At 31.5% G+C, this 15,270-nt stretch overlaps 1 protein-coding gene across 1 annotated transcript in view; it reads right to left on the minus strand.

Annotated features, from left to right (window-relative positions):
- Positions 1–2,935: 2,935 nt before the first annotated feature.
- LOC129224620 (neuroglian-like) overlaps positions 2,936–15,270 on the minus strand; it is a 309,219-nt gene continuing 296,884 nt past the window's right edge. The window contains exons 24-26 of the mRNA XM_054859104.1: positions 14,702–14,860; positions 11,341–11,557; positions 2,936–9,297 (exon numbers count right to left, since the gene is read on the minus strand). Of these exons, the coding sequence (XP_054715079.1) occupies positions 9,090–9,297; positions 11,341–11,557; positions 14,702–14,860 (584 nt within the window). The 3' untranslated portion in view covers positions 2,936–9,089. The remainder of the gene's footprint in view (positions 9,298–11,340; positions 11,558–14,701; positions 14,861–15,270) is intronic.

The following is a 15,270-nucleotide window of genomic DNA, read 5'->3' on the forward strand; positions in this document are numbered from 1 at the left end:
GTGAATGACTAAGGACTTCCCATCCTAACGAATTCAGTTTTTGTTGTGTCACCATTGCAGTATGCAGTCGAGCATTATCGTGGTGGAACACTACTCCTTTTCTGGATGCTAATGCTGGCCTTTTTTCTTTGATAGCTGCATTCAATTTATCCAACGGATTGCAGTACAGATCCACGTTGATGGTTTTTCCCCGTTTCAGCAACTCATAGTACACTGGACCTTTCCTGTCCCACCACAAAGTAGTACTTTTCATTGATGGATACTTGGTTTTGGAACTGCTGCTGAATTCAAATATTTTCTTTAAAAAAATTACCACAGAACTTTCTCTCCAAGCCAATACTTATGTCAGTTTATCGTGCACGCTCTTTTTAATTTTTATTCTGCGCTTATTAGTACTGTGCGGCGCAAAAGTTTAAGCACAATGCAAATTTTTAAATAAAAAGAAAACTATTCAACGAAATTCTCTCAAATTCCTACTGTAGATGGCTAGTATGATCCTAAATATGTCTGAAATTTTGAAAAATATAACCGTAACGAAAATAAGAAAGTGCAATCGACTATTTTTTGACTGTCGCAAAAGTTTATGCACAAATCAGATTTTATGCAAATATCTCTTGAAATGTGATGCGTGAAGGATCAGTGCAGTTAGTTTCAACGAATTTTAAAGTGTAGCAATTTCTTAACGTGTTACGAAGATTCCCAAGTCACTGCAATTCTTGCCTGAAGAATTTGCGAAACTCTGGAAGCTGAAAGCTGTAGTATCCGTTATGGGAAGGTAAATCCGTTATGGGAATTTCATCGAGTTTAAATCGGCCAAAACGTGATATTTATAATGTTCTGAAACGTGGAAAACAATTCAAACCCTTGTATCACTCAGGAAGGCTGAAAAAAACTAATTTCATGAGGATAGAAGAATTAAAAGTGGGGCACTAACTGGAAATTTGTCTCCTATTTGGATAAAAACTCCACTTGGACCAAAAATATCACTTGACACCATATGCAGATGAATAACCAAATCAAAATTTATCAAAAAACAAAAGTTAGCTTGTAAACCTTTTCTGGAAAACAGGGTTCGTACTCAATTTCAGAAATAAAATGAAGGAGTTTTGGAGGAGTTTTGAAGGAGTAAAATGAGATTTTGAAGGAGTACTAATGGGCTAACCTTAAGTGATGTTACTTGTTTTCAATATATTTGACTCCCTTCCCCTTTGTCACAAAGTGTCACACTTCACCTTACTACTCCTCTTGTCACATGTCACATTATTATAATAACTCAGTGAAGTCACTTTTTGTCACCCTCTCCCTTCCCCTTGTCACAATTTCTTGAATCAGTCTCCACCTCAAGGCTTAACATCACTTGTGGATGTGGATGACCCTTTTTACACTATCGTACATAACTACGATTTACTTTTTTTTTTTTAACGCAATCACTTAATGTAGTACTTCTTCTTATGTATCTTTAAATATTTAAAAAAAAATTAAACTTTTGCTGCTGAGAGTTTGGTGGAGGGAAAAGCAATAATCATACAACTTGAAAAAATACCCAAGCACCATTTAAGCATGTTTTACTTCACTTATGAAATGTCTTAGTCTTCTAATAATATTTTCACCTTCAACTTTTACGACTTCTATGCTCAATTTGTAAATCACATCTTTATGAAAAATATAAATATACAAAATTACTACACCAAAATCATCCTTATACCTTTTCCCTTGTGACGATGTTAAGTTGTCGATTGAAGTTTTTTATGTTACTGTCATAGAGGAAAATTATGTAGCCTAGAACTAAAAAAGGAGTTTTGAAGGAGTTAGAACTAAAATGAAGGAGTTTGAAGAGCCCTTCCAAAAAATTTCCTGAATGAAGGAGTATTGGAGGAGTTTTGAAGGAGTGTACGAACTCTGGGAAAAGTGTCACAAACAAGCAAGACAGCAGTGGGCAAAACACCACATGCATTATACTGACAAATGGATTAGTGTCGTATTTTCAGATGGAAAAAAATAGAATTTAGGCGGTCTAAATGTGTTTTCATACTATTGGCGTGACTTGAGGAAAGATCCGAAGTGCATATTCAGTAGGCAACAAGGTGGTGGCTTGCTCATGGTATGGGGCACTTTTTGCTTCAAAGAAAACTTCTCTTAGCTTTATGAAGGGCAGACTAAATTCAGAAGTGTGTCAAAATATCCTAAGCGAGCATTTGTCGCCATTTGGGGAAGTCCTCCGTAGTCCTAATTGGACTTTCCAGCAAGACAATGCTCTGGTACACATTTCCCGTACCACAAAAGAGTGGCTTGTGTCTCAAAATATCAGTGTAATGAACAGGTCAGCACTCAGCACAAATCTCAAGCCAAAAGAAAAGATCTGATGGATTTTCTCACGTGAAGTTTACCAGAATTGGAAGCAATTTTGCTCTGTGCAAGAACAGAAATCAGCAATCGAGGAAGCTTGGTACAGGTTCACTCCCGAAACCTTCCATTATCTAGTGCTATCAATGGAAAACTGCATATTTGAGCTCATCAGATGCAATGGTAACACCATAGACTATAAAAGGACTTTTATGCTTTCTTAAATGTAAGTATTTTGTTTTTGTGCCTTAACTTTTGCAACAGCAAAATTTTGATTTTTTTAAAATGAAATCTTATTTTAATTTCTCTTAATTGTTTCCAAATTTGAAACATGAATTTTTAAGCTGATTGTTTAAATACAGTAAAAATTTCAAAGCTATTTGGTGTGTACTTTTCTTTTTATCAAAATATTTCGGTTGTGCTTAAACTTTTGCGCCGCACTGTATTGCCAATATTTCTTTCCACATGTTCAGCAGAAATATAATCATTTTCTCCTTTTCTAAACTTCACTTTTGCTTCAAATTCTAAGGATTCTTTCTAATGACTACCTTAAAGTAATTTTTTTCTTAATAATGAAATCACACACATTAAAGGGTCATTTTTCTTTACTTCCAAATTAGTTCAAACAAAAACATTACATTGATCATGTGCTGAACATAAGTAAAACAACAAAATAAATGCCAAAAAACTTGAGCTGAAAACAAAAACGCATACACCACAAAAGGCAGATGATACGACAAATCAAAGCTGCATTATTTTTAACCAAAAAATGCTAACAACTTCTATTTCTCTGTGATGGACACACATGGTGCTAATGACTAAATCTTGGTCAAAAAGAACTGATGAAAAATCACTGGACGTTTTCAGACTGTTGAACAATGAAATGAAACGCATGAATTCTGGAACAGATATACCACACAGAACAGCACTCACATATATATGAGAGGTTTCAAACATGAAACGGAAACTATGTACAATGTTTGCACAGTTTGTAGTGATGGGAAATCTCATCTTGCTTCTACATGGACATGAATGGTAATTGGGAGATTCAATTTGATCGTACTGGAAAAGTTATAAAATCACTCAGTAACACTGCTAACCAACAGTCACAATAACCAACTTGATAAGAATGGTTACGGCTTAATTCAGACATCAAATAAAGTACAAATATTTGGGCAAGAGTGTAGAATAGTAGAACAGTCTACGTCCCAATTGTTAGACTTTGTTTACGAACAAATCTGCTTCAAAACTGATTGAAATAAAGAAAGGCCAGAGTTGCTAAAATCAAGCATTGAAGAAACTAATTTTCTTCGTTAAGTATTGTTGCTTGTTTACAATTTTGTAAGCAACATGTACATGAAATAATTAATTTTGTAGTTTATACTCGGATAAGTTGTTCCCCTGTTCTGATATTTAGTTCAAAAAATTTGAAATTCAACACAGACTTGAAATTCAAAGCATTTTGAGCTAAACCATTTTTGTTTACTTTCTTCCTTTAAGAAACAGAAGGTACATAAAGAAAATAAAAGAATGAAACAATATAATTTGATTTCAAAAAAGAAAATAACAATGACAAATTTAATATAGGAGCACATTAAAAACAAAAGGCTTTTACCAGAAGTAAGAGGAATAATTTTTCATCTAATGTCATCTCTTCATATTTAGAGCAACAGCTGCCTAAATAACAACCAATGAAGTCAGTATAAATAGTAACGCCCATCAACAATCTCAGTTAAGACAGAAACAGGTCCTAAGTTTACAATTACACACATTATTTCACATCTTTTTCATAAAAATTAGCATAAAATAAAAACAATATTGTCAGTACAAACAAATGGGGACAAATAAGCAAGAATAACATTAAGTAAAATTAAATAGCTGGTTAGTATTTAGTAAAAAAGTATTAATAATCTCTTTCGTAACTCAACAATTCAAAATTCAAATTATTCCATAGCATTGCGAATCATTTTCACACTGGTGACATTTCAAAAAATTTGGAGTTTATTATTTTTTTTACTGCAATATTTTTTAGCTCTACATTGTTGCTTTTACTGTTTTCCAGCAAATATCAAACTTTTAAAATAAGCCTCAATCATTGATAAATAAATATTACCTAATTGCAGAAAATACTGCTTGTTGAGAAATATCAGTAAAGTCTAATTTATTATGCAATAAAAAATATTCCACAATAAAATAGGCAGATGACATAGGATATAGTCTGGACTTGATGTCTGCCAATTATATACTATACAGTGGGATCGGCCAATAACATATCCATTGCAATCAAATTGAGTTTTCTTTACTTCAAGTAAAGTACATTTCATTATCAGACACTTCTTTTGTAAACCTATTTGATAAATAATTGAAAGAGAGAAAAAGAAAAAACAACCTGATGCTCTCCCCCCCTCCTGACCTAATGTGGAGGGTGATGAACCTATGCAGTTAGTCATGTCACTCCTAGATGGAGCTACTAAAATACGACATTGAAATTTACTAATGCAAGAAGTTGCACATAAGAACCAATTAACCTTTACACAGGTACAAGAGGTGCCAACAACATGAACATCTTTTTAAAAATTGTTGTTCTCCCTCTGTTTTGCTTTAAACTCTAACAGTTATGAGACACATTAAATTGCTATAAAAATAATTAAGAAATGCAGCAGAATCCTAAAAAAAAAATTGAATTACTTTGTATTTTACATTGAATTTATAATATTAAATATTTACAATAATTTCAAACATGAGAAACATCACATTTCATTCCTAATTTAACTTTGTTTTTCTTCAACGTTACAGAGAATTATCGGTAAGAGAATTGCGGGGAAAATGCCAAAAAGTGTTTTTTTTTTTTTGAAAAAGATGAACATTAAGTATTTGTGTAAAACTCTAGTTAAAAATGTCCTGAAAGACTGAAGAACCAAAGAATCACAATTTAGGAACTTGGTATTGACTGACAATAACAAAGCTATAATTAATGAAAGTCAACAAATCAAATAATTGCTACAGCTTAGCTTTGAATTATTTAGGTTAAATGCAAAAAAGTTTTTCTTTTACTTTTTTATTTTGTTCTTATTTTTTTAAAATTTGGAATAAGAGTTCTGCAATGCTAATCATTTTCTGAAAACTTTTAAAAACAAAGGAAGTGTGTCGTGTTTCCTCAATACATTTTTACGTAGGTTCTGCATCCTGCTCCCCCCCCCCCTTTTTGTACTTACCCATACGTCCCTTTAAAATTTATCAATAGTTGATCACAAAAGCCAATTTCCTTGCTCGAAAGGAAAAAAATTCCTCTAGCATTACTTTGCAATGTAACTCTGTTCTTCCCCTTGTCCATTAGAATGGGTGTGGGAAGATTATACTACAAAACTTTGTAATTTTTTTACAGCAAAATTACTTTGAGAAAATGCCCCTTTTGATTTAAGAAGTTTTTTTTTTTTTTAATCAAGAAGCACCCTGCCCTTTTTCAGATCTAGGTGAAATATTAACAAAGGAAGTGTGTGATAATGAAATAGGCATAGTCCACGTAAATGGAAAATGATTTTCAATATACAGCATCTTCTCCCTAGTACCTTAAATAAATTACTAACATTCTTATAGAAATGTGCAAAAAATGTTTCAATTTACAGAACTGCATTAAAATATGTCAAAGTTATTAAATGAAAGTTTTTTTTTTTTTTCTAAACAGTACACAACCACATACATTTTGATGAATAGTAAATTTGTGTTCAACAAAAAATCAGAAAATTTTCAACAAAAATAATAATAATAATAATAAGGAGGAAAAAAAGAGCTGTCAGTAATATAGCACATTTTTGTTAAAATACATTTTTTTGGCAAAAACAAAAACTGTTAAACATAAAATAAATACTAAAGTCATTTGAATTTTGCCTGTAATTCACCTGCAATTTATTTTTTAGCAAAGTGAAAACAATGGGCCTCCATGTAGGAGCCCAGCGCAAAGAAGGTCAAAAATAAAAATAAAGATAAATTTTTAAAACTTTGCAATATATTATGAATAGACTCCAAATAGAGGAATAAGACAATCTCCATTTATGGAAAAGTATTGTAAACAAAAATCTAAATAACTGTGCATAGTATTTACAAAACGTACATTACTAATAAAAAATAATGTACGAAGAACAAGCATGATTTTTAAAATAATTTTAAATAATCTAAAATGCTTAAACTTATCCTACGAAAATAACTTATACAATTCAAAAGTGTAAAATTCTAGACATTAAAATGCAAACTATATACAAATGAATAAACTAATAGATTTTTAAGAAAAATGATTTGTGATAAATAAAACTTTTTTGTCCAATATGTATAACTCAATATATATAGTCAGTTTTTTTTAAATCCACTAATTGAGAAAAATGATACCTTTATGCCATATTTAAATAAATATTGGTCCACCTTTTCAAATATGTTTAGCAATCAAAATGATTTTTTGTGGAATGTAAGAAAACGCAACAGTTGTTTATTTCATTTATTAAAAGTTTTTTATATTTTTTTAATGACTTTGATTAAAACATGAACTTCAAACCCACTTAATTTTGAAAATACATGTTGTTCGATTTTGTACCTTGAGTATCCCAATTAAAAGTCAACATGACAAACCAGCACCAAATAATTTTTCCCTTAAAAGAAAATATAGCACTGAATAATATGAATAAGAATTTTCATATACACATAGAATTATACATGTATCTTTCAGTTAACATTCACAGCAACTAGTTTGGTACATAAGGCTTCGAGACCAACAAACTGTGATTATTTTTTCCTACAATCTATATGATCACATTAAAGGCTTTTACACCTTGTCAAAAGAAGGCTTGAATACCTGCTCACACAGATGTAGAATGGGTAAATAGAAAGTTAAATACAATTTATATATATTTTTATATTTAGAATATAAAGCTTAAAAGTACCCTCAGAAAAATCTCAAAAGCTCTACATACTACTTGCAAGCATTTTTAAGTACAGCAAGAATGTTTGCATTAGACAAGACTGGACATTTTATAGCTTCACATAATAATAACAACATGTTATTAAATACACAGAATACACTCTTTTTAACACAGTCGCTTGTTGAGTGAATCAACAACTACAATGGGAACCAGCGAAATGAGACATGGATCCAGCACATAACTATGGCATTTCAGGTGTTTTTAGTTCAAAAAATATTTTACACCATAACAAAAAATTAAAATGAGAAAAAAAAAATAAATTTAATGAAACTTTTCAAAAACTGCTTTCTGCCAGCTAGAACCTGAGACTACCATTTAACAAAACTGCAAAAATAGACCTTAAAATTGAAATATAAACCACATTTTGCATTTTGATCTCGTATACTGTATGTTACTTTACAACAACATAGTAATAAGTTTTATATATTAGGCACAGCATAAATAATTTCGTTCGTTTAAGGAAAAGGCATGTTATAGTCCTTAATCAGTCATTTAAAAATATAGAGCAAACTAGAGTACCATACAGCAGGTGATATACCAAATTAATAGCATGGTATCAAGACACGATGAAAATTGAATAATTATTCTTCCAAATTTATATCTAACACAAATACAAACATGTAGGCGTAGATCACTTACACTTTAGGAACTTTCAATAGTTGCCAATATATACTAAACAAGTTGGAATATTCAATTTTTTAAACAATCATTAATAGTTCCAAAGTGCTTTTTGTCAAACTGATAAAAATATTTTCTCTTCTTAATTCGATTTGAAATTCTGATAAAGTATTTACAAAAAGATTCTTCAGAAACAAAATGTTTTTAAATATATTTTTCATATACAAGGTCAATTATACTAATTTCAAATATCACATAAAATTATCAGAAAATTATTGTGAATATTTTTCTAAGATTTATGCAGAAGCACCACTTAATGACAGCTGATTAAAAACAATTTAATGAAGGTAACACAATTTTACAAAACCGCTTTTGAATTTTCAAGAAATATTTACAACAATGAATGAGCTTGAAGAAGAACAACATAATATAGTTTTTTTCCCCCAAAAGAATATTTAAAACTGAAATTTTTGCCTAAAAGTAAAAATTTTGGTTTTTAATGAAGTCTCACTAAGAACATTAAATTATGAGTAAGAAATAAATATGATTGAATGTCAACTATCTCATTTTTTCAGATAGTTTACGACATACTATTTGGACAATAATTTCAAAAAGTGGAATAAGACACTTTTTTTTTTCTTATTGGAAATGATAACATATAAACAGTAGAAGGAAAAAAATCTCAGCATTTTTCTTTCTTTTTCACAGAAAAACTCACATTAAGTGGAAGAACAATCAGAACCAAGTGCTGTAATTAAAAATACTCTAAATATAGTATCTTCCTATCATCTATTTTCCTTCTTTCCATCAATTTCAAACACTTTACATCTCGCATTCTGCATCGCAGTAAAACAATGGTTGGTATCAAAAAGTGTCCAGACGGTTCCGTAGCGATTTCTGCGAACAATTTTGCTTTGCATATACACAACTTAAAAAAATGAAATGTATTTTAGACAGCAGGGTCTACTTCTAAAAAAATGAAAATTAATGAATGAAATGAATGCACACGCTGAAAATGAAATGAAGAATATGAACCAAACATAACGTTTCTTGCCTGCAAGATATCTCGGAACAACTTCGTTCCAGTCACATTTTGCGTCATTTGTTTTTATACCAAACATTGTGGAAAGCTTCGCGACATGAAAAAAACTGGGCACATTAGACAAAAGTGGCAAGTGCTGAAGGGGATGTGGAATCCTCTTTCTTCTTTTTGGCCCCGTATTGGCCGATGAAAGATCCGTCTTCAGTGAATTTGCTCGCTTCCCCTTCACCATATTCTACCATACTATCCGTCTCGCTCTCAGGACCTTTCACACTGCTATTTAAGGAAGTACGGCTGCCCCGACTTGGCTGTTGAGGATCCATTCTTCAAACAAAAATACGAAACAAAATTACTTATTTTGAAATAAACAATAATGTAAATAAATACAAAATAAAATACTTTTAAGTGAGCATATTGCGATGTCATCGAACCTAGTGATTCTCAGAAGCTGGTCTGAGGGAAATACAGGGTGAGTCAAAATGAATATAGCGATTACAAACAGCTATAACTATTTAATAAAAAATATATATCGATAAAATTTACACAGAATGTAGACAGAATTTCAAAAAAATTTTACGTAAAGCGCAGGTGCAGCGAAGCGGAAGTCTACACATGCGCAAATTCAAACTTCGCAACGACAAGAAACCTGTTCAGTGCGGCATCTCATTCATGGAAATGGCTAGTCCATTTCCACGAATGGAAATGGCTAGTCCATTCCAAGCATTCTGCATGTTGGAATTTAACAGTTGTCATTCTGTTATCACAGTACAGAGAAAATTTCGTCATCGGTACAATCAAGAACCCCCAAATGCGAAAGCAGAATGCTTTCTGCACGGAACTAGCCACTTCCACGAATGAGACGCCACACTGCACACGTTTTTTGTCGTTGCGAAGTTTGAATTTGCACATGTGCAGACTTCCACTTTGCCGCACCTGTGCTTTACGTAAAACATTTTTGAAGCTCCATATACATTCAGAGTAAATCTTATCGACATATTTTTTTCATTAAATAGTATAGCCATTTGTAATCGCTATATTCATTTTGACTCGCCCTTTATAACTGGAGCTCAGAGATTTTTGCCAATACTTGTTAAAAAAATTTCCTTCTTCAAAAATTTATAGTGATGATATTTGCACAGTACTTCTATGCTAATTTTGTGAACACCTTTTGTAATTTTCTCTGATTTTTCTCAAAGACTGATTTATCCTGGTTACAATAACTTACATTCACACATAAATATTTGTGTTAGTAAAACAATCACAATATTACAAGCAACTTATGTTACTGTTCTCTAATAAATAAAACAAAAAAATTTATAAAAACACTCTGCAAAAAATTTTCGGGTATTTTTTACTGATTCACGGGTTAAAAAAGGTTGAGAAATGCTGCTTTAACCCTTAATCGACATAGTAAAAAATAAATTGAATGTTGTCAGCATAACAGCAATAGTGATTTTGAGGAACATTGAATCTCAACAGTAGAATTATGGAAAATAGCAAAATCTTTCCAGTGATACTGAAGTTATTAGTGCAAAAAAAAAAAAAAAAAAAAAAAAACAACTTATTTCTTAACCACAAATTAATAATTCAAAGTTCTTTACATGCATTTAAACATGGTCAAAATAGTTTAATGGGGAGTTACTACCGACAAGACAATTGCCAGTTAAATTAACAACATAACTTTCTAAATAGAATACAGGGTGAAACTTTTGACCATTTTGGGTGAGTATGCATTTTAAGTAATTGAAGGGCTCAGGGCAAGAATGTGATATGCCACGTGATGTGAATTTCTCAGTAGGCCAATTTCCAGCTTATAAAAAAAAATATTTGTAGCATTTTTCAAAGGTATTACACATTCTATATTCTGCAATACTAAAACCAGGTATGTTTTTTCTCCAAGTGGCATAATATATTGTCATGTTTATTTCAATTTTAGTTATGAGAAACAAAAATTGTGATAGAAAAGTCACTCTTTGTGGCTTGTCACATTTCGGCCCTTAACCCCCCAATTTAAGCATGATCAAAAATTGTACATTGTAATTGATTGTGATCAATAAATTTTTCAATACATATAGCCTGTATGTCATTTTCAGATACATTTTTTGATCAAGCTAAAAAATGAATAAAATGGTCTTAACTTATACAGGATAAAAGAATTAAAACGAACTATTTTTTCAAATGAAATTCATAATCCAATGAAGAAATTCTTGTTGGGTTTTTTAAAAAATTGTTAAAAGGAAGTTAAAATTATCTTTTGAACAAGCATATATTACATTTCATGAAATGTTGAAAAATTTTTCAAGATAGTACTATCACCAATAAACAATGTTACTTTTTTCAAACGAAATAAGCAGTATGGCTACTCACGGTTTTGTATACTCATTGAATCCCCCATCGTCTGGATACTCAATATCCCTTCCTTGAGCAGCTTCTTTTTCATGAACCGAGTATTTGCCTCCCCGATTCCTCTTGATGAGGCAGATGATGATCAGTAACAGCAACAGCAAAGCAATAGCACACATCATTCCTATGAACCACGCAGCAGTTGCAAAGTTATCTCCACTTTCGGGGGCTTGAACAGCGGCTGAAAAATTAAGCAAAAGCTTATTATATGGAAAGGTTCAAAATAAGGGCAGCCATTTGGAATTTTTTGTAAAACCCAAGATTGAGCTCATAAATTTCCCAAAATCAAGTGAGAAAACCTTTTCAACAAGAAGAGTAATTATTCATTTTATGGCTATTGCAATTATTGCAGATGGTCAATTAGTAATTGTAAAATTGAAAAAGCGAAAAATTGTGATGATGAATACTAAAATTGAGAACTCTTTGTAGTTATTTCTTCAGATAAATTTCTTCAAGAAGGGAGAAAAAAAAATCATCGACCACAGGGGGAAAAAAACGCTTTATTAATGTCTTGACTCAATACAATTATAACTAGTATGTTGTGGCCATCACAAAACTTTCTTCTATATATATATATATATATATATATATATATATATATATTTTTTTTTTCTGATCCCTCCCCATGCTTGATGAGGAAGCAATATTCCCAACAAAAACAAAATTACACATGCAAAAATTTGACGACCATCCCAATGTCTGAATTATTGCAAAAGCAAAGCAAAGAGCGAAAATTGAAAGTTATTTTAAAAGCCTTACTTGAATTAATTACAAATATTTTATTTGTTAACAAACATAAGATGGCAACAGTTAAAAATTTGAATCATTGAGATAATATTTCCGATCATTTCCATACAATTAAAATCACGAGAAATACGCAGACGACAATCTATTACGATTTATCTTTCTTATTGTTGCATTAATAAAGCTATTTTTATTCACAAAAAAAAAAAAAAAAAAAAAAAAATCAACACTTCTTGGAGCGATTGGCGTATTCCTTAGCCAAGAAACTAGATTTCAGGGAAAATATGTTTTTTCGGAAACATATATAACAAATTCATCTTTTTAATGAATAATTAAACAAGAACCCAAAATCTTGGTTGAAAATCTAAGCCCTAACAAAACACCAATGGGTTAAAACACCAATGGTCAAACACCCTGGTTAAAACACCAATAAAATTTTGAGCCGGTCAGGGAGACTTATTGTGAGTATAGAAAGAAAAAAATATCCAGCATTAACTAGAAACAGGAGTAAAAGCAGTAAGTGTATAACAAATTTTTGAAAAATGAAATGAACGAGACTTTTATGCTGTGAAGTAATCAAGAGTCAAGTGCACAATTGGTAAATTTTCTTGGTCACCAGTGGTAAGCAGAAGCAAATTTATTAGTCGCCCATTGCTTCTTTCCAGGACACAACTTATTTTTGTAAACGAAAAGAAGTAATTAAAAAACAAATTAAAGAGTTTAAACTGATACAGAATTATAAAAACTTTCAGTTCAAATTCAGGTCGATAAATCTAATTAATGGAATTAATGTTAATTATTCTCAAAAAAAAAAGACTATATTGTGAAGCTTATAAATTTGGTCACCCACTCTGGACAGTGTCAGACCGTTACAATCTGACAGCAGTAATTGCAACAGTGTCTTTTGAAGAAACTTCAGATTGATTTATTTGCAAGCAAAAATCTAGTTTTGTGAGCACTGAAACCGGAATGGTGGCTGAATTCGTATTGTTTAGAGTACAACATCAAATCATCTATCGTTTGATAGGGTCCTCTAAATTGTTGAATTTTTTGTAAGTTAAAAAAAAAGACTTTAAGTGAAGCATTTGAGGCATTCTAATTGCCCCATAAACTTTGGGTAATGTTTATTTTGTGCAGTTTTTTAAGGGCTTTTATATGCAGCAAAAGTTTAAGAGATATAATAAATCATTCAATGCAATGTTCCCAAAATGATTTTCTTCAAAATTGAAATTAAAACTTTTAAAAAAATGAAAGTTTTAAGCAGCACTGCATGTGCTAACTTTTTGTTGGAAATGTTTGATTTTTGTTCCAAATTTACTTCAAATTCGTCAAGCAGTCTGGCTTAGATTGATACAAACAAACAAGCTCCTTTATATACAAGGTCCGGCAGTGGCGTAGCTAGACCCGACTTTCTGGGGGGGTTACTTCTTATATATATATATATATATATATATATATATATATATATATATATATATATATGTGTGTGTGTGTGTGTGTGTGTGTAATCGCTTGGATTTTTTTTCCTTTTCTTCTTTTTTTTCCTTTCTCTTCTCTCTTCTTTTTCTCTTTTTTTTTTGAGACTAACTTTTCGGGGGGGTTTTGTCCCCAAACCCCCCCCCCCTTAGCTACGCCCCTGAGGTCCGGCTATTAAGTTCCAGGACTGACGTAACTGTAAGAGAATGAAAAGCCGGAAGATGACGCTAATAATTGCATATTGAAGAGTGCTTCCTTGCGCATGTGCAGTGCAATCGGCGCCATTCTGAAGTAAGTGGTTTTCTTGGAAAGACCCATTAAAACGTAGCTCTTCAATTCTTGCACAAACTTTTTCAATCGTTTCCAGCGTGTGCACAGATTGAGGTTGATCTGTAGGTGGATCATCATCGACGCTTTTGTGACCGTCGAGAAAGTGTTTAAACCATTCAAAAGTTCAAGGGAACTTGTTTGAACATTTCGTGTGTTTCTGCAGCTGTCTTGCCCAGTTTGAAACAAAATTTAATGTTCATTCCTTGCTCTATTTTCACTGACAACAGGAATTTGAGAGCAATGTTTTATGCACCTTTCCACGAGATCCGCTTACTTCAGAATGACGCCGATTGCACTGCACATGCACAAGTAAATGCTCTTCAATGTGTAATTATTAGCGCCATCTTTCGGCTTTTCGTTCTCCTACAGTTACGTCAGTCCTGGAAATCAATAGCTGGACCTTGTATTTAAATACTAATTTTAAAAGTTTTCACCCAATTTTGAACATGACTTTATTTACAGTAAAATCACAGCAACAAATACGAAGTTACTTCAGAAAACCATCCATAAAAAATAAGTCAAGTTTCAGTATTTCTCTACTGCAATTTCTTCTATGAGTGAATATAAATGAAAAATATGAATGGCGAGGCCAGGCTTGAAAAACTGTAGCCATCTTGAAACTCTTGGATTGCAAATCATAAAAAAATCCAATGACTGGATTTTCTCCAGAGAAGAATCACTGCTGCAGATGGTTCAAGCAATATTTATGAACAAAGTTTTTTATTCAAGTGAGTAAAACTGAATTCTGACCACCGTAGAGGTTAATAAAACTTACCCATTCCACCCGTTTCAAATTCTTCTACTTTACTGGATGTTTGGTATCGGCCATCAACAGCGACCACTTTCATTTCATACAAAGAACCTAACTCTAAGCCAGTGACTCGAATAGAGTCTTGATTTTCTTCTGGTGGCGTGCTTTCCCACAGACTTTCACCTGAAGGAGGAAAATATGCATTACTTTACCACAAAAACATAAAAAATGAAACAAAGTTTTTAAAACATCATTATTCTTACTATAGGATATAAAATTGTTTTCAAAATTACACGATAAGCTAACAAATTTAAAATTCCTTATGATTTATGTAACTTTAATAGTTTGATTTTCTTTTTCCAAATTATGTAACAAAGTGATATGCTTGAGTAGAATTTTATAAGTTTATATTTCAATTCTAAATGCCTTTCAACAGCAAAAAAAAAAAAAAAAAAAAAAACGGGTACATAAAATTCATTATTTATTGTTGAATTGACCATTTTGCAATTTTAATAAAAGAGAATAAAACTTAAAAAACCTTTATTCATTTAACAGATCAAAAACTGCAGTTTTAAAGAAAGAGATTCACAAAA

The sequence above is a fragment of the Uloborus diversus genome, chromosome 6 (genome assembly GCF_026930045.1).
Source record: "Uloborus diversus isolate 005 chromosome 6, Udiv.v.3.1, whole genome shotgun sequence".
Classification (NCBI taxonomy): domain Eukaryota; kingdom Metazoa; phylum Arthropoda; class Arachnida; order Araneae; family Uloboridae; genus Uloborus; species Uloborus diversus.